This window comes from Bos indicus, chromosome 25 (genome assembly GCF_029378745.1).
Source record: "Bos indicus isolate NIAB-ARS_2022 breed Sahiwal x Tharparkar chromosome 25, NIAB-ARS_B.indTharparkar_mat_pri_1.0, whole genome shotgun sequence".
NCBI classification, from domain to species: domain Eukaryota; kingdom Metazoa; phylum Chordata; class Mammalia; order Artiodactyla; family Bovidae; genus Bos; species Bos indicus.
In genome coordinates this window covers 39,073,116-39,098,379 of record NC_091784.1, presented here as the reverse complement: position 1 = coordinate 39,098,379, position 25,264 = coordinate 39,073,116, and the positions used below count along the sequence as shown (strand labels likewise).

At 47.6% G+C, this 25,264-nt stretch overlaps 1 protein-coding gene across 7 annotated transcripts in view; it reads left to right on the top strand.

The window, feature by feature from the left end:
• The first annotated feature begins 251 nt into the window (after positions 1-251).
• LOC109578642 (radial spoke head 10 homolog B) overlaps positions 252-25,264 on the top strand; it is a 26,980-nt gene continuing 1,967 nt past the window's right edge. Inside the window, exons 1-19 of one of the 7 annotated variants that reach the window (XM_070780210.1) lie at positions 252-748; positions 2,347-2,699; positions 4,890-4,965; positions 6,212-6,280; positions 8,052-8,225; positions 8,433-8,518; positions 9,122-9,329; positions 10,501-10,677; positions 11,669-11,828; positions 12,474-12,595; positions 15,940-16,129; positions 17,485-17,599; positions 18,781-18,860; positions 18,961-19,109; positions 19,613-19,720; positions 20,651-20,794; positions 21,372-21,497; positions 22,853-22,946; positions 24,188-24,386. In XM_070780210.1, the coding sequence (XP_070636311.1) occupies positions 2,443-2,699; positions 4,890-4,965; positions 6,212-6,280; positions 8,052-8,225; positions 8,433-8,518; positions 9,122-9,329; positions 10,501-10,677; positions 11,669-11,828; positions 12,474-12,595; positions 15,940-16,129; positions 17,485-17,599; positions 18,781-18,860; positions 18,961-19,109; positions 19,613-19,720; positions 20,651-20,794; positions 21,372-21,497; positions 22,853-22,946; positions 24,188-24,386 (2,534 nt within the window). In that variant the 5' untranslated portion in view covers positions 252-748; positions 2,347-2,442. Of the gene's footprint in view, positions 749-841; positions 1,020-1,062; positions 1,168-2,346; positions 2,700-4,889; positions 4,966-6,211; positions 6,281-8,051; positions 8,226-8,432; positions 8,519-9,121; positions 9,330-10,500; positions 10,678-11,668; positions 11,829-12,473; positions 12,596-15,939; positions 16,130-17,484; positions 17,600-18,780; positions 18,861-18,960; positions 19,110-19,612; positions 19,721-20,650; positions 20,795-21,371; positions 21,498-22,852; positions 22,947-24,187; positions 24,387-25,264 lie in introns of those variants that run through there. The other 6 variants (XM_070780211.1, XM_070780213.1, XM_070780209.1 and 3 more) reach the window with 6 other exon arrangements.

Sequence of the window (25,264 nt, the reverse complement as noted above, 5' to 3'; positions counted from 1 at the left end):
CCTTCCTTAGGTGTGAGGAGACAGTCAAGTAATAATTATTGTCACTCATGTAACTGCTATGCTGGTGGACCTGAAAGATCTCATTTAATATTTGCAAGAACTCTGCAAATTGGGGTTCGAGAGGAAGGGAGGCCTTCCCCAGAGGCCCCCTGTACTAATCCCAGAACCCCTGAATACTTGCTGTAGGTGGGCAAAGGGGCTCTGCAGGTGTAAGGGTGGTGGGATGGGGGCGGCGTGCCCTGGGTTGGTTCTGTGGCCCAGTCTAGCTCATGTCTTCTGAAAAATGGAGAACTTTCCCCAGCTGTGCCAGAGAGATAAATGATGCTGATTTCGAAGATAGAGGAAGGTGACCTCTAGAAACCTAAGGATTCTCCCCGGAGCTGCCAAAGAAACCTGTTCCTTTTGGACGCCTCCCGAAACTGTGAGATGATAAATCTGTGTTGCTTTAAGCCAGTAAGTTTGGGGTAACTTGTTTATGGCAGTAATGAAAAAGTAACACCTGAGTTCCTGAGTTAGTCTTGTGTTAAAGCAAAGATACTTTCACTTTTCACTTTCATGCATTGCAGAAGGAAATGGCAACCCACTCCAGTATTCTTGCCTGGAGAATCCCAGGGACGGGGGAGCCTGGTGGGCTGCTGTCTATGGGGTTGCACAGAGTCGGACACGACTGAAGTGACTTAGCAGTAGCAAGGCGAAGATACAGGCTGAGAGAGGCCGCAGGGCAATTAGCAGAGGAGGGAAAACCCAGGTCAGTTGGGTTCCATATTGCTACCTGCTCTGAAGGGCAAAGCACGTGCTGCGGCCCCTTTAAGGTCGGGGCGGGGAGGGGCCCATGGTTGCCTGGAGACCGTCCGGGTCTGGACGCCGTGCTGCCTCCGTCCCGGCCGGATCCTCTCTGGGTCTCCACCGAGGTGGTTGCCTCCGGGGGTCCTGGGGTCCCAGTCGTGCGGCCCTCTTTGCGTCAGGGCTGGCGTGACGGCCAGGTTCGGCTTTTCCTCGGCCTCCGGGGATGCGAGCGGGTGAGCGGTGGGCGGGGAGGGCGGAGGAAGGGACAGGACCGAGCTGGGAGCCTGGGCCCAGAGAATGCGAGCCCCTCTCGTGCTAAGGAAAGTAAACGGTCCGTAATACAGCCTCAACTCAGGGAGAGCAGAAGATACACAAAAGTTGGTAAGAAACAGGCCACGAGAAAGGAAGTTTGCTTTATTAGTAGTTCAGACTTCGGTGGTGGGGGAGCGGAAAGCCTGTAGTAAAGACGAGTTTAGAAGCCTCAGCGTCTTGCTTCGCTGACATTCCTGAGGTGGGGGTGCAGGGCTGGAAAGGGTGATGGGGTTTTGAAGGAAGAGGGGAGCAGGACCATGTTGGTGAGAGCAGAGCCTGGGGGGTTGGGGACAGTGAGCGGAAATCAGGTGGCCAGAGAGTGCCAGGCAGGCAGAGGGCCTGCGGCAGCCACTGCTCCCCTCAGGCACAGGAAGAGGGGTCTTGGCTTGCCTTTTGGGACTCACCTCTGCCTCCTGCTTGATGTCCTGGGATGTCTTCAGTGGGGCCAATTTTGGGGGGCCACGAATACTATGGCTTTGGAGCCCTGGCCCTCAGCTCTGGGACCTTGGGCAAATGATTAACACAAGGTTTCTTGTCTGACATAGGAGGCCTCAATCTATTGTCATGCTGTCCCAGGGAGTAGGTAGCCGATGGCTGCAAGTTTGAAAATAGGAAAGTGACAGAATAATTGATTTTGTGAATTGTCTTATTTAATCCTTATAAGCAGACAAGTTACTGTTTTTTCTGTTTGACATCTGAAGCAGAAGGACGGTTGGGAAGGGGACGGTGCAGGAGCCTGGGTTCAGCTCCTGAGCACTTTGCCAGGGGGACGTACAGAGGTGGGCTTTTACAGTATGAACTGGTGGTAGGTAAGATTTTAGAGGTTAGGTTGATATTTTTTCCCACAAAGGGTTGTCTTTCTTACTGGAACACTATTTGAAAAGAAATGATAGGTGGTGGTTCCAATTTTAAAAATCTTAGGACAATGTAGTATTGAAATTGCTTTTTATAACCTGGTGCTACTTGATCCTTGTAATTAGTTTTTCAGGCTGTAGGAAGAGAATGATAATGACATTGGGGTTGTACAACTAAAATTGTAGGGACTTTCCTCGTGGTCCAGTGACGAGGACTCTGCTCCCAATGCCAGGGGCTCAGGCTCCATCCCTAGTCGGGGAACTGGATCCCATATGCCACAACTAAGACCCGGCTCAGCCAAATCCATAAATATAAATAACTTTTTAAAAAGACTAAAATTGTAACTATGAGTGAAACCCTCAAGTATTCAGAGACATAATTTTTATTTTTCAGATAAAACTCCCCAAGTCCTTGAAACGCACAGCTTTCAACTGAAGGAGTCATTGGATACTTATCTAAATAAAGTGAACCTTAGGTCTTCTAAAGGCCATGGTGAAAGAAAAGAAAAAAGCAGATAAAAAGGGGGACAAGTCTGCCCGATCTCCCTCGTCTCCCTCCGATTATCCAGAGTTTGCCAAACAAGATGGCAATGCCCCCAGGCAAGACGCGTCGCCGAGTGCCGCGCCAGCACTGGACGTGCAGCCCAAGGACCCGGGAGTCAAGAGAGAGGTCAAAAGCGAGAGTCTGCCGAATGAAGATACCACCCAGTACGAAGAGCCCGTTCTGACCAAACTCATAGTAGAAAGGTGATTTTTTCTTTCTTTTAAATGTTTCTTCATGTACTTATTTGGCTGTGTGGGGTCTTTGTTGCAGCATGTGGGATCTTAGTTGCGGCAAGTGGGGTCTAGTTCCCTGACCAGGGACTGAACCCAGGCCCCCTGCACTGGGAGCCCATACGTAGTCTTAGCCACTGGACCACTAGGGAAGTCTTGACTTTTCTTTTTTCTTGAAAGGTGATTTAATGAGCTGCCTCTTCCACATTCCCTTGACTCCGACTTCCATGCTGTCTGTTTTCTGTCTGTGGATGATCTCTTATTATAGCTTTACTTTGCACCCCACTCCAGTCCTCTTGCCTGGAAAATCCCATGGACGGAGGAGCCTGGTGGGCCGCAGTCCATGGAGTCGCTAAGAGTCGGACACGACTGAGCGACTTCCCTCCCTTCCTTCCTTCCATCTCCCTGCCGCTGCTGCTGCTGCTAAGTCGCTTCAGTTGGGTCCGACTCTGTGCGACCCCATAGACGGCAGCCCACCAGGCTCTCCCATCCCTGGGATTCTCCAGGCAAGAACACTGGAGTGGGTTGCCGTTTCCTTCTCCAATGCATGAAAGTGAAAAGTGAAAGTGAAGTCACTCAGTTGTGTCCGACTCTTAGCGACCCCATGGACTACAGCGTACCAGGCTCCTCTGTCCATGGGATTTTCCAGGCAAGAGTACTGGAGTGGGGTGCCATTGCCTTCTCCGTCCATCTCCCTAGATGACTGTAAACATCTATGCCTTTAGCATTGTTCTGTCTCCGTGAGTTTTTGGTTCAAGTTTTTAATGCCCTACTGGACATCGTCCACTGATCTTGCATCCCAAAGCAAAGACTGCAGGACTTGAAATAACCACAGTCAGGATGTGAGTCTTAGCTCTAGGATGCCAGCCCCACTGCCGAACCTTTCTGAGCCTCAGGTTCTTAATGGGGGGAAATAAATGAGAATTCACACCTTGGAAGGTTTCTCTGGATGCTGCTGTTTCTGTCCCAGCTGTGGGTTCATCCCTTGGTCCCTGTTTCTCTTAGGGCATCACCATTTCCCTACATCCAGGCCTGAAGTCGTAGAACTAATGTCCTCATCATAGGTTTTCTAATATTTATTCTACTCTGGATTCTTGGAATACGCCCACTGTGGTCACAGCTGTCACAGGGCCATTTGTTTTCCACCTCACTCGCCTCAGAGCCTGGAGGTGAGCAAGGTGATAAAGTCACATGTTATCAGTTCGGAACTAAAAATCTGGGCACTGTTCTTGGCACCTTCCTTGCCCAAAGCCAGCACGTCAGCAAGCCCTATTGGCTCTACATCCAGAATATATCTTAAAAAAAAAAGCTTTAAAATTATCATAGTGAAATATACTTATTTTAAATCCTTTTACGTGTAAATCAGAGGCATTAAGTACACTCTCCACGTTATGCAGCCATCCCCACTGTCCGTTTCCAGAATGTTTTCACACCCCAGATGGAAAACTGTCCGGAATATTCCCAACGCTTTCATCTCTCTCGCCGCCCACTGGTCCCTCCCGGCAGCTCACTCTCCCCGCCAGTCTGTTCTCTGAAGCAGCCAGAGTGATCTTTTTAAGATGTAAATCTGGTCCTGTCCAACCCAGTTCTGAAAACCTTCTCATGATTGCTTCTAGAGCTTTGTACTTGATGGCAAGTCTTTATCTCAGCCCACCTGCCTGCCCACCCAGCTTCTGCCTCCCCTGGTCTCCCTCCCATCACTCCCCTCCTCCGTGTGGTCCAGCCATGCAGCTGAACTTGAGACGGCGGGCTCGTTCCTGCCTCAGAGCCTTTGCACCTGCAGTTTCCTCCTCCCAGGGATCCTCTTCTCAAGGTTCTTTGTTACCAGGTAACCTCCTCCTCATTCAGGGTCACATTCCCCGATCATTTCTTTCACAAAAATTAAATGTGGTCTGGAATTATCTTATTCATTTGTTTCCTTTTGATTGTCTGTCTCTCCTCTTTGGACCATAAACTTCTGAGGGTAGGAACTTGTTCACAGCCCAAGCCCCAGTACTTAGAAAGGGCAGGCACACAGTGGTCCTGGGGGCGTGGGTGTGATGCTTGTCGGGGGAACGTGAGATATCGTTTGCACGTCTTCACTGATACTCCTTTTTTGTTTTAATCCCCAGTCACTGGGGTTTCCTCACATGATTCACTGCCTTGAGCTTTATTTCACTGCAGCTATGAAGGGGAAAAAGTCCGTGGGCTGTATGAGGGAGAAGGGTTTGCCATCTTCCAAGGAGGCTGTACCTACCAGGTGAGTTACACGTTTTGGGACTGGGCAAGGCAGACAGTGTGGGGTGATCATCTTAGATTTGCGTCTTCAGAAACGCCCTCTGGAAAAAAAAAAAAAAGAAACGCCCTCTGATTCCAATTCCAGAAGGAATTGGAAATACTTAATGCCGATTTTATTGTGAACTCCAAGTATATATTTTAAGGCAAAAACATGACTCAGTACAATTGAAATAATCATTTTAGATTTTTTTTTTCCTTTTTCCAGTTTTAGATATTTTTTCCTTTTCCTGATTTTTATTTATTGTACAAACAACATTAAGGTCACTAAAGTAAATAACAAAGAGTAAAATTAAAATCCCAGCATCCTTTTGCCATAAATTTTTTCAGTTTTCTCTGTCCTTTTTATTTCCTGAATGGATGAATCAGTATTTTTACATGGGCATATTGATTTTGTAGATAACACCTTGAACCTTTTTTTTTACTTAGGACTACATTGCTGTATTGATGTATGCTTTTCATAAGTTAAAAGTTTGTGGTAAAATGTACATTAAATTTACCATTTAAGAAAAAATATTTGCTATTTTTTAGTGTAAATTTCAATAATGTTGGGCTTCCCTGATAGCTCAGTTGGTAAAGAATCTGCTTGCAATGCAGGAAACCCTGGTTCCATTCCTGGGTCAGGAAGATCCACTGGAAAAGGGATAGGCTATCCACTCCAGTATTCTTCCCTGGTGGCTCAGCTGGTAAAGAATCCGCTTGCAATGCAGGAGACCTGGGTTCAATCCCTGGATTGGGAAGATCCCCTGGAGAAGGGAACAGTGACCCACTCCAGTATTCTTGCCTGGAAAATTCCAAGGGCAGAGGAGCCTGGCAGGCTATAGTCCATGGAGTTGCAAAGCGTTGGACACGACTGAGCAACTGAGGACATCTGGTCTAAATAATTAAAAAAAAAAAAACTTTAAAGTTTGAAATGCAAAACCCAAAGCATATGAGTTTGAGTGGTAGTTTTCCAACAGCTTAGTTAGGAGAGGAAGGCTGAATTCAGAGCTCAGTTTAACAACTGCTTAGCACTGCCTGGTGTCAGTTTTAGGGACCTGAGTTTTTCTGGACTCCAAACCTTTTTAGAACCAGATGGACGCCAGTGTGGTACCAGCTCCCAGCTGGACCAGCATTTTGTGGAACACGGTTCCCTTTTAAGAGCTGAATCCCTGGGTGGCAGTTGTATGAAATCAAGATTGGGCCTAAGGCTTTGTTGTTCTGTTTTGAAGGGCATGTTCTCCGAAGGACTCATGCACGGACAGGGGACTTACATCTGGGCTGATGGATTGAAATACGAGGTAAAGCGTATAATATGTTGCAGTTCTAAGCTAACTATGTAATTTAATGGTAGGTTCCCACAGGCTCCTAGCTAGTATCAGGGTCTCCTAACCACTGGGCGGTCCAGTGGTTAGGACTCTGCACTTCCACTGCAGGGGACCTGGGTTCGATCCCTTGTTGGGGAACTAAGATCTGGCCTACTGCATGATGCAGCCAAAAGGGAAAAAAAAAAGATAGTTTCATAAAAATTGCTCAGCACATGGGTTAAAAAAATCCACAGACCCAAAGAACGGAGGTGACAAGTAAGTCGTTACGTTAGGGGCCCCTCTGTAAACTGTCACCAGTTTCCGTTTTTGTCTGTATATTTGTTCGGAGATATTCTTCAGCCTCTCCCACCTTTTATAAACAGAGGTACTTTATTTACTTACTTTTTATTTATTTATTTGGCTGTGCTGGATCTTAGTTGCGGCCTTTGGGATCTAGTTCCCTGACCAGGGATCGCACCTCGGCCCCCTGCATTCGGAACTCACAGTCTTAGCCATTAGGCCACCAGGGAAGTCCCAGAGATAGTTCATTATACCCTCTCTTCTGCCCCTATATTTTTCTAGAGATCAGATCACATCCATTGACTGAGATCCATCGATTTTTACTGGCTACTTATGTTCCATGATATGGGTTTCACATATCCCATCTTGCTGGGCTGAGGGGAATATGTATTTTTAGATCCGTGTCTACACAGTGTGAGTGGGCCTGAAACGCTGCTCTGAAAATCACAGTTGCAGAGCTGCTAATGCAATGGTGTTTATAAGTCGTAATGAAAGTATTTAAAATGGAGGGCATGATGCACATATTCAAACAGCCAGGGGAGGGAAACAGGCACGTCTGGGCCAGGTTGGCAGCTGAGTGGCCTGGGCAGTGGGAGACGGGGCTGGGCAGAGCGAGGGGAGGGCGTCCCCCATCACCATCATGGAGGGAAGAGAGCACCTGAGGTCCAGGGCGGCCAGAGGATTGGGTGCCAACTGCCGTTTCAGGCCAGGCTTTCCCAGGAACGCATCTCTTCCCCCAAACCCTGCCACCTGGCCTGGCCTCTGGTTCATTTATCATCTCTGGAAGGTCAGGTGGGGCTGATTTCTGTAGACATTGCCCCCTCCAACACACACACCAGCCCAGTCAGGAGGGTTTACGGGCAGGGTTCCTGCTTCCCCAGACGCGTCCTCAGGAAGGTCCCTGGCCTCCTGGGACGTCTGGTGGGATCTCACCTCCAGAGGCTCACGTTCCTGGAGAGGAACCCGAAGCCTCCGGGCTGAGGTGTGCAGGACCCTGTGCTGTGCACCCCTCCAGGGCTCCGACCACAGGGGATTATCTGGAAGGCGCCCCCGGGGCAGGCGGTCAGCTGATGTGTCTGCAGAGTGTTGGAGTTTCCACCGGCCATCACTGAGCCTGGCTAATGGTCAGCAACTCCTGGGAAGCAGTGAATTAACCTCCCTTGAGGCGGGTTGCAGAGTCCAGGGTTGCCAAGGCCAGGCTTGGGAGGCGCCCCTGCACCGTGTCCCCTGCTGGCTTCCTGCAGCTCTGTCAGCTCACAGCCTTCCCGGTCATTCATTCCGCCTGGGTTTCTGGTCCATGCCAGGACCCGGTGAGGGAGGCTGGGCTGTGCGGGGATGGGAGGAGGGGGCTGGGGGCTCGGGGGGTACTCAGCCGTTGCCTTGGGAGGAAAGGCTGGCGTGGTCTCCGTGTGTCCAGGTGAGGGATCTCCCCGCTTGCTTCTTTCTGATGGCCGTGTTGCCACAGGGCGACTTTGTGAAGAACATCCCCATGAACCACGGCATCTTCACGTGGCCAGATGGCAGCACCTATGAAGGAGAAGTGGTCGGCGGCATGAGGCACGGATTCGGCATGTTCAAGTGCAGCACGCAGCCCGTGTCCTACATCGGCCACTGGTGCCACGGCAAAAGACACGGAAAGGTGGGCGAGGCAGCCACACATGTGACCACGTCCTCACTCACAAACCGGAAGCATGAGCCCGACTTTATGTCTTACCGAAGATGTCGTAAGGATGACATCTTCCACATCCTTTGGATGCCATAAAATCATATGTTTCTATCTTTACCTTTTTAAAAAACCAGTTTTATGAGGTTTGATTTTTTTTTTTAATGGTATTCCTTGTTCTAGGGCTCCATTTATTATAATCAAGAGGGCACCTCTTGGTATGAAGGAGATTGGATACACAACATCAGAAAGGGCTGGGGGATAAGATGGTAGGTATCTGTGGTCTCCTCCCCTCCCCTGCCGTGTTTCAGGTGCTAGCAAAAAGCATTTGTGGCCCCAGATAGCTTTTCCCTGAGGCTATTTAAAGATAAGGTGTAGAACTTACAGAGAATACATTTGCTGTATAAGCAGGGTGGAATATTTAGACTCAGCTGATGGAACCAAATATTTTGGGCAAAGAAATAAAATATCTGGGGCAAAATGTTAACCAAAATATTTTGGTTTTAATTATTTTAATTAAATATTTAAATTTTAATATTAACCAAAATATTAACCATAATAGTATAGGGAATTGTTTTTAAAAGATTTTTTTTTAAAAGTGCTATTCTTATCCACTTTGTCAGATAATTAAACGATCAAAAGATTTTATACAGTGATCTATTCTCCCCCCACCCACCCTCCACAACCCCCACCCCTGGGAGAATCGCTTTTGCAAACCTCGTGCCTGTTGACTGAATTTAAATACAGGGAAGACTGTATGGGCACAAGGGCTAGATTTCTTCAAAGGCGTTTAGGGAGAAAGTTTAAGATAAAGTCCTTAAGGTAAAGGAACGTGAGATAACTGGTTTTAATTGTTTGGTCTGTGGTCCTAGTTACAAGTCCGGGAACATATACGAGGGTCAGTGGGAGAACAACGTGCGCCACGGGGAAGGTAGGATGAGGTGGCTGACGACTAACGAGGAGTACACCGGTCAGTGGAAGCACGGGGTCCAGGTACCAGCCGGTCTTAGCGGAACATACCCAGAGGCAGGGCTTCCCTGGTGGCTCAGCGGTGAGGAATCCGCCTGCAATGCAGGAGACGTGAGTTGGATCCCTGGGCCAGGAAGATAACCTGGAGAAGGAAATGACAACCGACTCCAGTATTCTTGCCTGGGAATTCCCACAGACAGAGGAGCCGGGTGGGCTACAGTCCATGAGGTCGCAAAGGGTCAAACACAACTGAGCGACCGTGTAACAGCAGAGGCAGCAACCCAGCGGCAGACGCTCTGCGGACTCTCAGTCCGGGAATTGTTTGTTGGGTATCGTGTGGCAATCTGAAATTCAGGCAGTGTTAAATTTAGAAACTCCCGTGATGATTACTCGGCTAAATCAGCCTTTTAAAATTTTTCAATCTTCTTTTCCTTTTTCTATCATTTGGCCGTGCCACATGGCATATGGGATCTTAGTTCGCTGAGCAGGCATTGAACCCATACTCCCTGCAGTGGAAGTGCAGAGTCTCAACAACTGGACTGCCAGGGAAGTCCCTAAATCAGCCTTTTTTTAAAAAAATTACTGAAGTATAGTTGATTGACAGTTTTGTGTTAATTTCTGCTGGATAGCATGGTGATTCAGTTATCTATATATATATATTCAGTTATATATATTCTTTTTCATATTCTTTTCCATCATGGTTTATCACTGATTACCGAATATAGTTCCCTGTACACTAACTACAGTGGAAAGTTATTGTCTGTTCATTCTGTATGTGATGGTTTGCATCCGCGAATCCCAAACTCCCAGTCTTTCCCTCCCCTACCCCTTCTTCCCCTTGGCAACCACAGGTCTGTCCCGTGAGTCTGTTTTGTACATACAGGCATCTGTGTTGTATTGTAGATCGCACGTATGATCTATATCATACAGTGTTTGTCTTTTTCTTTCTGACTTCAGTCCAGGCCCTGTCGTCTCTAGGTCCATCCATGTTGCTGACGGCATTATTATTCCATTCTCTCTATGGTTAGATCAGCCTTTTAAAACGTGCTGTTTTGTCAGCATCTAGTTTGCTCTAAAGGTCTCGCACACAAATTGGGTTCTTTGACTGGTAAATTCATCAGTCCCATGAGTCCTGTGACGACTGAGTCTGTGTGACTCCAATGCCCATGCTTTTTGCCCCTTCAAATGAGTCCCTGCATTTGATTCATACCTTATTTAAATAGATTCAGGTAAAAAGAGGAACTGTTTTGAGTATTTCTCATGGGAATTTGATTCTTTTCAGAACGGCCTTGGCACACACACATGGTTTCTAAAGAGAATCCCCTACTCCCAGTATCCTTTGAGAAATGAATACGTAGGCGAGTTTGTGAACGGATACCGCCACGGCCACGGAAAGTTCTACTATGCCAGTGGAGCCATGTATGAGGGAGAGTGGGTCTCCAATAAAAAACACGGCATGGTAAGTACAGACCTGTGACGGTTGCATCTTAAAGGTTATGTAAAGGCATGACTTTCTCTACCTAGGAAACTGTATTAGCCATTTTGTGTAGGCTAACTTACCGATTTGTTAAGATGATGGTGTGGTGTGTTAGTTACTCAGTCATGTCCAACTCTTTGTGATCCCATGGACTGTAGGCCACCAGACTCCTCTGTCCATGGAATTCTCCAGGCAAGAATACTGGAGTGGGTTGCCATTCCTTTCTCCAGGGCATCTTCCCAACCCAGGGATTGAACCTGGGTCTTCTGCATTGCAGGCAGATTCTTTACCATCTGCGCCACCAGAGTAATTTCTAACATATCATCAATTTCCTGTATATTTAGAGTTTATTTAATTTGTGGTGTATGTTAGGGTGGTTTTGGTTGCAAGTAACAGAAAATCTAACTTAAATCTTTCTCTTCCATCCATCCATGTCTCACCTACCATGTCAGCTTCATTATTATGCTGCATTATTATTCCTCCCTCATGACTGCAAGATGGCTGTTGTGGTTCCAGGCTTCTCGCCTACATACCCCACTAAGTAGAAGGAGAGAAGAAACTCCTTTCGCAGAAATTTTCCACACATGTCTTTAGCTTTACTGAGCTGAATTGGGTCATTTGCCCACCTCTGAGTCAGACTAACTATTGGCCTGGGTTCGACAAATATCAAGATTAGTCCCCATTCTGTGATAGGCACCTCTGCTGGTCATTATTTAATAAGCCACATTCTGTGACCTAGGGGTGCTCAGGGTTATGGAGAGACGGTGGGGGATATACAGAGAGAGGAGAGGAAAATGGGAGTTGGAGAGAGGATCTACACGGTGACCTGAGACTCTATGAGCCTGACTGTGTGTGAACTAAGTGCAGATCTTAACAAATGAAAGCCTCCTATTGAAAAGATATTGATGTAAATTTATCAATGGTTTCTAAAAATCTTTCCCTAAGCTGCAAACAGCTGTCTTTCTCTCTGCAGGGCCGATTAACCTTCAAGAACGGGCGTGTGTATGATGGCCCGTTTTCCAAGGACCACATGGTGGCGTTTCCAAACCTGGAAGGGGAAGTGATGAGCTACCCGGACTCGACTTCAGAGTGTGCCTTCGGGTGCCAGTGGTGCAGGCCCTCCGCCAGCGCCGGTAGGAGCGTCCGCTTCCCGCTGGAGGAGGCTGATGAGTAACGCTGCGTCAGACTTAAAGTGTTGCTCGCTCACTCGTGTCCGACTGTTCGTGAGCCCGTGGGCTGTAGCCTGCCAGGCTCCTCTGTCCATGGCATTCTCCAGGCCAGAACACTGGAGTGGGTTGCCATTCCCTTCTCCAGGGGATCTTCCCGAAGCAGGGTTCAAACCCTGGTGTTTTGCATTGCAGGCAGATTCTTTATCACTGATATCAAAACATGTACCTATTATTTCAGAAGAAAACACAAGTTTCCTGTGAGCAACTGTTGTCTTTAAAAAAAAAAATATATATATATATATATGTATATATATATGTAAAAGATTTATTTATTTGGTTGTGAGGGGCTTAGTAACAAATACAGGATCTTTTGTTAAATTGGGACATATGGGACTGAAATCCCTGACCAGGGGTCAAACCCCAGCCCCCTGCATTGGGAGTGTAGAGTCTTAGCCGCTGGACTACCAGGAAGTCCCCACAACTGCCTTCTTATAGGTTTTTGAATACTCTTGTGTCACACTTTTGCAGAAAATCATTTTGACATAACGTTTGAAACATTTCAGTGTTGCTTTTCACAATTAATCCCCTGTATTTGCCTTCATTTGCTAGAAATCATGAGAAAGCTTGATGGCAATGAAAGTAATTCCTTGTTAGGCTCAAGCCTCGAGCTGGATCTGAGTTTATTGCTGAAAATGTACCCTGAGAGAGACCAGTCAGAAGAAAAGAAGCAGGTAAAAACCTTGTTAGAAATATGTATATATTTTGGGGGCTTAAATCTTAGCAGACTCTCCATAGTCTTGGGAAGATACTGTTGATGACTGCTGTTCTGTATCAAGTATCTTTTATACAACTGGGAGTCACTTGGCTTAAATATCCTCTTTTATTTAAATATCCTCTTATATCTTAAGATATAATTAAATATCTTAATTTTCCAGGATCCCAAGTGAGTGAGCCGGCTTCCTGAGAAAAAGGAAGTTCGGATGGAAGGACCCAGTGAATTACCCAGAGCTTCCCGGGTGGCTCAGATGGTAAAGAGTCTGCCTGCAATGCAGGAGACGTGGGTTCGATCCCAGGGTTGGGAAGATCCCCTACAGATGGATAGTGGCAGCCTGGTCCAGTATTCTTGCCTGGAGAATCCCGTGGACAGAGGAGCCTGGTGGGCTACAATCCACAGAGTCACAAAGAGTTGGACACAACTGAGTGACTACCACTTTGACTTTCACTTTTTTCCCAAGGGTCAGTCAACCCCTGCCCTGCTGGCTTGGTCTGAAGGCCAAGGCTGTGGTCACCTCACTCTGGAGGACATTCGTTCTGCTGTGTGTTGTCATAGGCTGCTGGCATTCAAAAGAACTTCAGACCCTTAGAAATTATTCACAATGTTGAAATATTTAGAGAAAAAATTTTGTGGAGCTGGACCTCATTTCGTGAGCATGTGTCTAATCCCAACCGGCTGTTTACATCTGAGGATTGTGGACCGTGAAGTCCGACCCACTCTTCAATTTTCCAGAGCTCAGTTCAGGCACCGGCCCTCCAGGCCTCTTTGTCCTTGACTCTGTCTCTTGTCCCTCCCTGGCTCTGTTCTGTAAGGAGACTTCCTTACTGTATATGTGTCTTGTGATCTCGACTAGACTTTAAGCTTCCTGAAGAAAACTCCGTGTCCTCTAGAGCAGTGTTTTCAATAGGGCCAACTCCACTTGTTTATCCAATTGAGTTGAATTTTCAAAGGCAGGAGTTGATGCTGAGAGTGACACATGCCTGATGGAGCCGCCCAGCTGGGACTTCCCTGTCTCCATAGGGACCCCAAATTCTATTCATCACATTTTCTGATTTTTTTTTTTTTTAAATTTCGGAGGGTGACGCATGGGACACAAGGTTTGGGGAAACAGGATTCTCTGTAGGCTGCAGTTCTGTGGGTCTGAGGAGTCTAGGGGCAGCATAAGGCCACTGAGGGCCTGGGGAAAATGATAGATGGTGAATGGGGACAGAGCGGGTGCGAGTAAAGCAGCGGATGTGACTGTCGCCTATCTCAGGCTTTCAGTGTTGTGTGGCATGTTAGTTGTATGCTTTTCTGTCTGCTGCTGTTCAGGTTAAGGAGTTCCTTTCTATTCCTAATTTGCCGAGGGTATTTATCATGAAGGGGTATTAACAGTTTCTGCCAGATGCATTGGTGTGATTATGTGGTAGGATGAATTACACTGATTGAGTTCTCACACGTTGAACCAGCCTAGCCATTGCAGGATAAACCCCACTTGGTGCTGATATATTATTCTTTTTTATATATTTCTACCTTCAGTTTGCTAATTAAAAAAAGTCTTTATATTTTTGGCCACGTGACTTGCGGGATCTTGGTTCCCCGACCAGGGATCGAACCCCTGTCCTTGGCAGTAAAAACACGGAGTCCTAACCACTGGACCACTAGGGAAGTCCCTGGCTTGCTGTTATTTTGTTGAGGATTTCTGTGCCTGTGTCTACAAGGGATATTGCTCTGTGTGTGTGTGTGTGTGTGTGTACACACTCAGTTGCTCAGTCGTATCCGTCTCTTTGTGACCCCATGGACTGTAGCCCGCCAGGCTCCTCTGTCCATGGGATTCTCCAGGCAAGAATACTGGAGTGGGTGGCCATTTCGTCCTCCAGGGGCATCTTCCTGACCCAGGGATCTGTGGGGAGCGAGCTCCGCCCCTGGCAAAGGTCATGAGGAAGGAGGCTTGGCATACGCAAAGGCGGGATCGAGCCTCAGGAGTCTCCCTGGAAATTCTCGAGCAATCTACCCCCAAAACCAGAGTCTGCCTACTTTCTGCTTTGTGCTTTCACCTACACCTCTGACTTTACGGGGGGCTATCCCCCACTACCTCTCTGAAAAAAGAGTTAGCTTACAGCTCCAGTTAATAATTCCTGGGTGTGACAGTGTTTCAACCTACAAACTCCCTTGGAAGTCCTCTAGCCTGCCTGAATAGGTTTTTCTGGCCACATGTGATTGCTCAGAGCCTCCAAACTGTGAGAGGCATGAGATGTTCTAAACTGTCTAAATACAGATTCCTTTGAGCAGTTCAAAGATTGATTAGAAATTGTATTGGTGAAGGGATTTTCACTTGTTGGGCCAATGTTTGCTGCTAAGTCTCCATATCCCTTACCTGCTGTGTCCCTGGCAGTGTATTGATTAATATATTTGGTGTAAGTAGTAGCTTTAATGTTTGTAACCTGGGACCCTTGAGTTAATTCTTTTTCTTGTTATAGCCCACCACACCTTTGCTCTGTAGGAATGCAACTTTATCTAATGCTTTTTGGAGGCTGGCGCCTGACTTTATTTTTTTTTTTTTTTTGGCACCTGACTTTAGAATAATCACCTTTAGAGAAAAAGGCCTCCGGGCCAGAAGATGATGCAAATCACCTAAACTTTTGCATATGATAAATTTGCAGGAAGAAAGCCTGGCTTACTGCACGACTCTACCCCTTCCCCCATTATCCTCTATGCATAACTTAAGGTATAAAAACTACTTTGGAAAATAAAATGCGGGCCTTGTTCACCGAAACTTAGTCTCACCATGTCGTTCTTTCTCTTACCTTCTGGCTGAATTATTCAGCCTCTTTTCTCCACTGAATTTCCTCACTGAGCTATCCTTATTCTATTACTCTTTATATCCTTAATTAACTTTTAATTAAGCAGTTGTTTCCTGATCCTTGCCGACGCCGTCCCCGCTTCGAATTCCCTGGATCCACCGGGGCTGGACCCCGGCAGGGATCGAGCCCACGTCTCTTGCATTGACAGGCGGATTCTTTACCACTGAGCCATTGATCTGTAGACGAGAGACTTTTGTTGCTGCCGTGGAGATGGCATGAAACAGGGTAGAGTAGGACAGAGCTGTAGGGAAGTAATTCCACTGTCGAGATGACAGCATGTCTTCCCATTCTCATTCGGAATGGTTAGGGAGACTGTAACATCCCCTGAGCTCTTACAGTGAGTGGTAGGAGGTGACTGCTACTGCATGTGTGACCTCATTTAATTTAGAAAGCAAGTTTTCTTTTACCTTCGTTCTTATCAGGTCGGTTGGAGATTTGCGTGGTTTTCTCTTTTCAGGTAGAATACGCTATCTTAAGAAACATTACGGAATTAAGAAGAATCTACAACTTTTATAGCAGCCTGGGCTGTGACCGCTCCCTGGATAACACCTTTCTGATGACAAAACTTCACTTCTGGAGGTTTCTCAAAGACTGCAAGTTCCATCACCATAACATAACCCTTGCTGATATGGACAGGGTGCTCGGTGGTGAGTATTCCAGGTCCTTCCTGTCTGGTTTAAAGGGTCGTATAATATCTCAGCACCTTGAAACCAGTTAGGAAATGTTGAGGGAGCAAGGAAGGCACATGTCTGGAGAGGTGTTCCAGAAAGCAACATGTGGGCTTGTCCCCAAGATACTTAAAATGCAACTGAAGAGAGAATCTAGTAAAATAACAGCAGTAGTTGAAGACCATCCATAGCAGGGTCAGCAAAGTGAGTCCATGGGCAAAATCCAGCCTACTGGGTGTTCTTGTAAATAAAGTTTTATTGGAACATAGCCATGTTCACTTGTTGATGTCTTGTCTGTGGTTGCTCTTACCCTGCAAAATTGGACCTGAGTGGTTATGGCACAGACTCTGGCCCAGAAAGCCTAAAATATTTACCATCTGGCTCTTTACAGAACATGCTAGCTATACAGGTAGCATACAGGACATACACGGTAATGCCCTTTACCACGTCAGTACCCACCAATCCCCGGACTGTTTCCTTGAAAACCCACCGAGCCTCCCTCAGTGACTCATAATTAAATATCTCTGTGACAGAGTATGCTGTCCTATACATATGCATATGTCCTCTGAGCTATAGTTTTTATTAAAAAAAAAACAAAAAAACACCAAATTGTAAGGTCAGAAGCAGAGAAGATCAGGGAGGGCTTGGAATAGCCTAGAAAAGGCTTTAGGTAATTTTAGGTTGGGCTTGATTTCAGGCTAAAAATTTTGTGCAGTAAAATTAACAGTTTTGAAGGTTTTACTCCCTACAGCTAAACTGTGGGAGGCAGGTTCGAAGGTCTCGAATTACCTACTTGATATAGCTAATATCAACCCTGGTGGCTCAGATGGTCAAGAATCTGCCTGCAATATGGGACACCTGGGTTTGATCCCTCGGTCAGGAAGATCCCCTGGAGGAGGAAATGGCAACCCACTCGAGTATTCCTGCCTGGGAAATCCCATAGACAGAGGAGCCTGCAGGGCTACAGTCCATGGGATCACAGAGAGTCAGACACATTTGAGCGACTAATACATGTACATCAGGCAAATGTATGGGCAGCGCTTACCAATGGTACTTGCTCACTTGGTGTTCTTTGTGTGTGTATCAACTGCAAATTTTAGTTTTTGAAGCATACTTCAAACCCAGTAAAAATTAGCAGCGTTAATCACGTAGCCCACCAGGCTCCTCTGTCCATGGGATTCTCCAGGCAAGAATACTGCAGCGGGTTGCCGTTTCCTCCTGCAGGGGATCTTCCTGACTCAGGGATTGAATGCACATCTCCTGTGTCTCCTGCATGGGCAGGTGGATTCTTTACCCTCTCAGCCATCACATCCTCTCCAATTTTCTTATTTTAGCCAATAACGACATACCAGTGGAAGAAATTCACTCTCCATTTACAACTTTACTTTTGAGGACATTTTTGAATTACCTCCTGCAGCTGGCTTACCACATTCATCACAAAGAATACCAGTAAGTTCTCCTTCTGGGCCCCTGTGATAGGATGAGGGTTGAGTGAACCGTCACGGTTGTCACAATATTGTTCTCTTTTCTCTGATATTCATGATTATTTTTCGTACTCTTGAAGTATAAGAAACAAAAGTTTCTTACAAACACCAGTCACCCAGACCATGAGAAACAAAATTAAAAATTGTGAAAACCCTGCCGATGCAGGTCACGTGTCAGTTTTGCAAATAGCCCTCAAGTGTTTTACTCAGAAATAGTCACCACCAACTCTTCCTTAGAATTTCCTGTCTTTCTCAGAGCAAATTTGATACTTATCCTTTTTTTTTTTTTTTATAAAAACCTTTGATTTTGAAATAATTTTGGACTTTGAAGAGTGTGGCCAAGTTAACACAGACAATTGGTTTATACTCTGCATCCTGCTTCCCCAAATGATTAGGTCTTACAGAATCACGGTGCACTTCTTAAAATGAAGAAATTAACATCGCTACCGTTTGATTAACTGAATTCCTGAGGTTTTCACTTGTCTGTTCCAAGACCGAATGCAGGATCCCACTTTGTGTTTGTTGTTATATCTCCTTTCTTGTTGTTCAGCCACCAAGTCGTGTCCAGCTCTTTGTGACCCCATGGACGGCAGCACGCCAGGCTTCCCTGTCCTCCACTATCTCCCGGAGTTTGCTCAAATTCATGTCCATTGAATCGGTGATGCTCTCCAACCATCTCATCCTCTGCCACCCCCTTTCCTTGTCTTTAGTCTTTCCCAGCATGAGGGTGTTTTCCTTTGACTTAGCTCTTTAGTCCCCTGCAACTGTGATAGTTTTTTTTTTTTCGTCTTTTATGACCTTGACACTTTGGAAGAATATCGATCAGTTATTTTGTGAAATGTCCCTCGATTTTGCTTTGCTGATGTTTTTCTGTCATCACCCTGAGGTTATGGGTTTGGGGGAAGAATACCGTCATATCAGGGGTACGTGACATCAGTCTGTCTCATCATTGGCGATGTTACCTGTGAGCACGTGACTCAGTGCTGTCAGCCAGGTTTCTCTAGTGCAGACTTACTGCTCTCCCCTTTCTGTGCTCGGTCTACTTGTTAGAGAAGCCAGTTATGAGGTCACTCGGCCCTCCAAGAGCGGGGGATTAAGTTCCATCTCCTGGACGGAGGAGTGATGATGGTTTCCTTTTAACCGCAGAGACCGAAGCCCGTCGCTCTTTCTGTGCTTTAAAAAACTGATGAATGAGAACATCCGCCCCAATGCCTGCCGTGTAAAAGGTAAATACAGAGCCCGTAGGATTATATGGACCTTAAGTGTTTCCAGCGTCGAGTTCTGTAACCATCGTTTTGAGTGTCGGTGTTTCCACTCCCTCTTCAGGCCGTTTATTCTGTGAGGCCCAGCGGACCCTCTATTCAATGACTTACGTGGACAAGTGCTGGGAGATCTACACGGCGCACTGCAGACCGAACGCGGCCCCTCCGCACGAGCTCACCATGAGCACGAGACACTTCCTCTGGATGCTGAGGGTAACCGCGCACGGTGCATCGTGGCTTTCTGTTTGTAGCCGTTTTTGATTTTAATTTAGGAAAGGCAAAGTAGTCTAGCTGTGACGTGCAAGGAACAAGGGAGTGGTGCACCTGGGCTGTCCACCCACAGGCAGGACTGTGGCATGCGAAGGCTGATGGGAAACTCTGTGCATGAGCGGTACCGGTCCAGGAAGCGAGCCGGGAAACCGCCCCAGCTCCCCCGACCCCCTCAGCCCACTGTCCATACACCTCTTCTCCAGGATGTTCAGGTTTCCAGCGGAGGAGTTCTCCTAACTCTTCATGCCTGGGGACATGAACCCAGCTTTCTGGGTTCTTAGGACAGAGTCTGGAGGGAAGGGTCGGTGTGGAGGGAGGGCCCTGCCTACACGCATTTTCCCCTCGTCCTCGTTTTCAGCAGGACTGTGACATTTTTAAAAGTACATATATATATAGCTGTTTGTAGTCAGCAGCCATTATGGTTTGATTCGCTGTTTCTTTTACAGAGCTTTAAGATGATAAATAAAGAATTGACAGCAACCAAGTTTGTGGAGGTCATAGCAGAGGATAATCCTTCCATGTATGATGGAATCGACAGTAACTTTGAACTTGAGGTTTGTAAAGAGGTGTCACGAATGGCCCAGATCCAACTCAGGCTGTTTGTTCTGCCTTGGGTTCCAACAACCAAAATTCTGTCTCCAGCACAGCCACCTCTCTGAGTCCAGGTCTGACCACCTGGTCACACCCACCAGACTCCTGCCTCCGAACATTTGTACTTGGTACACCCCTTCCCCAACTTTCTTTTTTTTTTTTTTTTTTGGCTTATGTAAGCCATTTCTTGCCTGTAGTTCTGAAGGCTGGCATCAGAGAGGTGCTGGTGGGCCTGGTTCCTGCTGCGGGCTGTGGCAAAGGGTCGCCTACAGGCCCCTCTCCTTGGCCCGTCGTGGTCGTCTTCTCTCTGTGTGCCTGTCTTGGGGCCACAGTCTCCGTCTTCTTATGAGGATGGCTGCCATATTGAACTGGGGCCTACCCTAGCGGCCTCAGTTTAGCTCAATTATCTGTAAATATGAGGATACTGGGGCTTAGGACTCCCAACCCCTTTTCCAAGGAGTCGCAGTTCAAACCACAACAGTCTTCCTTTCCCAGTCTACCCCTCACCAACTCATGTGATTCTTCCATGCAGAACACGGTCACGCCATCTCAGTGTCTCTTAGCCATTCCAGTGTCAGCTGTCACAGGAGCCACTTCTCTCGTTGTTCAGGAAAAGAGGAAATACTTCTTATACTGACAGTCCTCAATGAGTGAATATACAGTAACATGTTCCCATCAAATAGAAAAGTGACTTCAAGACCTAAGGAGAGAACATACATCCTCATAGGTCTCTTAAAGGCTGTAGTTTTTACTGCAAACCGGTGTGCTCCCGTGGCATCCGAGTGTTGAACAAGGTGGCATTTCCTGGAGAATAGAGACAAACACTCATAAGAGCCTCTGGCCCACCTCGAGTTGTGTGAGGATTGACCCTTTTATATTTCCTTACATTTCAGCTGGTTTTCTTGGAATTCTTTGAAGCTCTATTAAGCTTCGCCCTCATCTGTGTTCCTGAGCCACCAATTAAATTCTGTTCAGATTTCCCAAATGATGACCTGTCTGTTAACAAAGCTGGAAGCACTTACCCAGTGACAGCTCAGGTAACAGATAATATCTTAGAATCGACAGAATAAGGAAGGGCTTTATTCTGGAATGGTTAAACTGTCATCAGAACTATCTTGGGGTTTTGTAACCCTTCAGGAAAGAACTAGTGAAGTCTTAAAGTATTTATTTATTTTTTTTAATGTATTTATTTATTTGGCTGTTGCAGCATGTGGGATCTAGTTCCCCAGTCAGGGATCGAACCCAGGTCTCCTATATTGCGAGCTCAGAGTCTTAGCCACTGGACCACCGGGAAAGGTCACTTACGTTATTTATTTTGTAAGTTAGGGGAAATGTATTTCCTGGTCTTGACGCAGGAAGCAGACTCCTAGCCACGCTAGAGGAGCTCCGTCACAAGCGTCAGAGTGCCTGCCGACACCCTTGGGGGCAGGGAGCACTGGCTGGAGCCCGAGGCTTACAGCATCTGGGGCAATGGGTTCACAGGTGCGGACACGTCCGTACTTACCGTCACGGCACACTTTAGGTGTCGTTTATCGTGAGTCAGTTATACTGCATTAAAGGCCTGTGCATCTCCATGGAAACCAGAAGCCCTCTTGTGTGTCTGTCATTGGTCAGAACACCCAGAACAGGAGTCCAAGCGCAGTAGCAAGCCAGGAGTCCGACATTCAGTTCAGCAGCACCAAGTCATCTTCGAGCAAGTTGGGAGTCCTGGTCGACATCAGCAAGATAAGGAAGTCAGAGGTGTGTATTGACAGGCAACCGGGAAGACAGCCAAGGCTGCAGTATCGGCCGTGGGCACGCACTGGCTGTGCGGTGAGGGCGCCTCTGGGGCCAGGGATCTGGCAGGAGCAGGAAGCCTGTCCTCTCATGGGCTTTACCTTCTGGGGAAGAGAGGGACGTCGTAACACAGGGACAGGAAGAGGGGACGCCTGTGGGGTGTTCTGCCGGTGCCACGCACTTGCCAGGGTCCTGCTCATCTAATGCCCAGACGCCCGGTGGGTGCTGCCATCAGCTCGAGAGAGGGGCTAGGGCACAGAGAGGCAGGGTGGCTCGCCCAGTGTCACAGAGCTGCTAAGCAGCGGCGCTGGGGCAGTTCCGCTCCAGGGTGTGCGCCCGCTACTGCACTGCTCTGCTGCTTCACACTCGGAGGCACCAGGGATGTGACGATAAGCGGGGCGGCGGTGGAGGCTGAGTGACAGGGTGGGCGGAGGGAGGGTCTTGGGAGGAAGTGACCCCTGAGTGCAGCCGGCGGTCAGCGGAGGGAGTCTGTCCTGTGTGGAGGCCCTGAGGCGGGAGTGCGTCTGTGTGGCTGGGCGGGAAGCGAGGCAGCAGGTGCAGCCACGTCGGGGCGGCCCAGGAAGATGCACCGGGGGAGGCAGCGCCCAGCCAGGGGCACCTGGCTGGAGAGAGATGGAGGCCCGCGAGCAGGGCGGTCAGTCGGCTCCCAGCCACTGAGCTGATGACAGACCCGCGAGGAAGTGCTTGGGATTATCTGCCGGTGTTTTTTGAGTGCTGCGGAATTTGAGAGAGAAAGAGAAGGCAGGGAGGATTCTAAGATTTCTTTTGGCCTGAAGAACTGAAAGGACAGAGCTGCTGTTTATCATGAAGGGGAGGACCAGGGTTCGACGGGGAGAGGAGTTTTGGGGAGGAAACCTAAGGAGCTGGGTTTGGACACGTGCTAACTTAAGGTGCCTGAGGAGATGTACAAGTGGTGACAGCAACGGGCAGCTGGAGACAGTTTGGGGTTCGTGGGCGAGATCTACTGGAGGCAGAGATGTGCGTGTATACAGCATGTGTGAGGCAATTACAGCCACTGAGAGATGGTTAATAAACATTCTCCCAACAGACCAGGGTGGTGTCCAATCTTTGGTTTCCTGGGGGAGGAGCATGCCAGTGGATACAGTAGCTCTGTTCTTCATTTCCTTAATAGGGCAAATATGCAGGTTAAAAAGTCAAACTAGCACAAGGATATCAGCCTCATGAATACTTTTCTGATTATTTACAACATAGAAAATCAGTTAGTCTATAATGATGCAGAAGTCATATTTTGCTTTATGATTTCTTTTAAAAATTTTATTATTTTTTTTATGTAAAAGCCTAAAATCAAGAAATCTGTAAGTGACGGAAAAACTTCCAAAGTGAATTTTAAATCTGCAGGAAAAGGGCTGACCTTCCTTTTATCTCAAAGTGGTGAGTATTTTAATTCTAGAACCTTGGTACTAGCAAGCTGTTGCTTGTAAATGACATCACGGTTATAAAAAGGTACAGGCATGTCAGCACCGCGGGGAGCTGGCCTCGGGGTGGCGGTAGGTGTGGGTGAGACGCCTGGAGCGCTGGGGGCCTGGGGGCCGCCTGGTGCCCGTGGCTTGCTCTCTCCGTGGATTTGCCTTTTCTGGACACCTCATATAAACGGAATCATCCGTCTTTTACGCCTGCCTCTTTCACTCACGGTTGCCTTGGGATTCATTCACGTGGTAGCGCGTATTAGTATTCTGTTCCTCTGTATGGCTGAGTAGTATTCCGTTGTGCGGCTCTACCCCATTTTTACCTCCTCTTCAGCTGACGGACACTCGGGTGGTTCCCAGTTTTGGCTGTCATAACGAATGCCGCTGTGAACACTGCTGTGCCAGTCTTTGTGGCTGTGTCCCTTCGCCCTCAAACTCTGGCACTGGCATCAAGGCTCTCCCCATGTCTTCCGCTCTGGGCCCTTCACAGTGGCTCCTGCGGGGGAGGCTGGTCTGGTCACAGAGCCCTGCGTTTCCACAGGACCTGCGCCCTTACTCCTCTCCCATCCCCACCGTCAAAGAGCCCAAGCAATGGACACAATCAAAAAACAAATGCCGTCTTGACAGATCCCCAGTCTTACTGATATTACAGAACTATCCAAAGCATTATCCTCCTGGAATCAACTATTTTAAACACATTCCAGAGTGGGTGGGTGCTGCCTTAGTAGACGTGAAGGTATATTCCTTATCAAGTCAGTAATTTTACCTACCTTCTTACTCAATCCTAAAATCCTTTAAAGTTTTTTCTTAAAACTGCCTTTAAAGACAATGTAGTCAAAAGCCAAGGGTTTTTTTTCCCTTTCTCTGAAAATATGGGAATGTTGTAAGTTTTCTAAGATTTTAATTTTAGAAAACCGAAATAGTTAAGCTATTTTAGAAAAAAATATAGGTACCAGGAGGCCTGAAGGAAGTGTTGACCATCATAGCTGGGGTCAGCTGATGCCATCCTTGTTCTGGGGTGGGGGTCCCTGAAGCATTTTGCATTCCCTTAACACCCACAAGCCCATGAGGAGCACAGCGTCACCCTTATGGGGGACGAGGACACTCAGCCCACCACAGGCAGTGACAGAACCGGGAACGGGAACGCACACTCCCAACGTTACTCAAGACTGTATCAATGCTCATTTCAATCAGCCTTTCTTGCAGGGAAAAAAGAAAAACACAAGGATGAACAAAAGGAAAAATTCAACATATGGATCAGTAATATGTACGTCTTTTTTGTGAACACTCTCTTCCAAGCACATAAACATGAAGAAACCCTCAAGGAGAAGGTAAAGGAAAACAGGCTGCATAATGAAGCAATGGCCCTTCAGAGGAAGATGGAAAACGAGGAGCTGGAAGCAAGGTAACTTGATAAACACCTCTTGACTCCCTCCCTCCCTCCTGGGTTCTCGGTCATCTTTCTTTCCTGTCCTCTGTGGCAACGCTGAGCTTCAAGACCAAACACTTTCATTAAAAGGCTACGATGTCAGGGACTTTCCTGGTGGTCCAGTGGCTAAGCCTCTCGCTCCCAACGCAGGGGGCCTGGGTTCGATCCTTGGTCAGGGAACTAGATCCCACTTGCCACAACGAAGACGTGGTGCAAGCAAATAAATTAAAAAACAAAACACACACACACACACACACACACACTCACGAGTCTACAACTTCCAAAGCGCGGCATGCCCTCGTGTGGGGCTGGGAACCTGTTCTGTCCTAAGGGAGCGACGACGCCCTTGGCCCCAGGCATCCACAGGGACACAGCGTGACACAGACCCAGATCGCCCCGGGTCACATCCCAGCCCCACCACTTATTACACCGGGGTGGCCAGAAAGTCTGTCCCCGAGTGCCTATTTCTGCCCCTGTGGAGGTGGGGGTGACCCCTCGTAGGACTGCTGTGAGGACTGAGGTAGCGCATGTTTCTGAAACAGAACAGTGATTGGGGCGTGGTGAGCGTGCAGGCATGGCCGCAGTGTCCAAGCTCAGCCCCACACACAGGTCAGTTTCCAGTGCGGATGCTCACCTGTGAAGGGCATCACGAGCCCACTGGCCTGTGGAGGAGAGTGTTAGACTTAAGAACTATCCGCTACAGCAGGACTTTAAAAGGGTTGCGTACTAGCCAAGTTGCTGCAGACAAGTGCTTCACAAGTCACCTAAGATGTGTGCGAAGTCTGAACTGACGAGATGTCGACGGCATGACTTTTTATTTCAGGCAAAGTGATGACAAACACTGCTGAGATCCA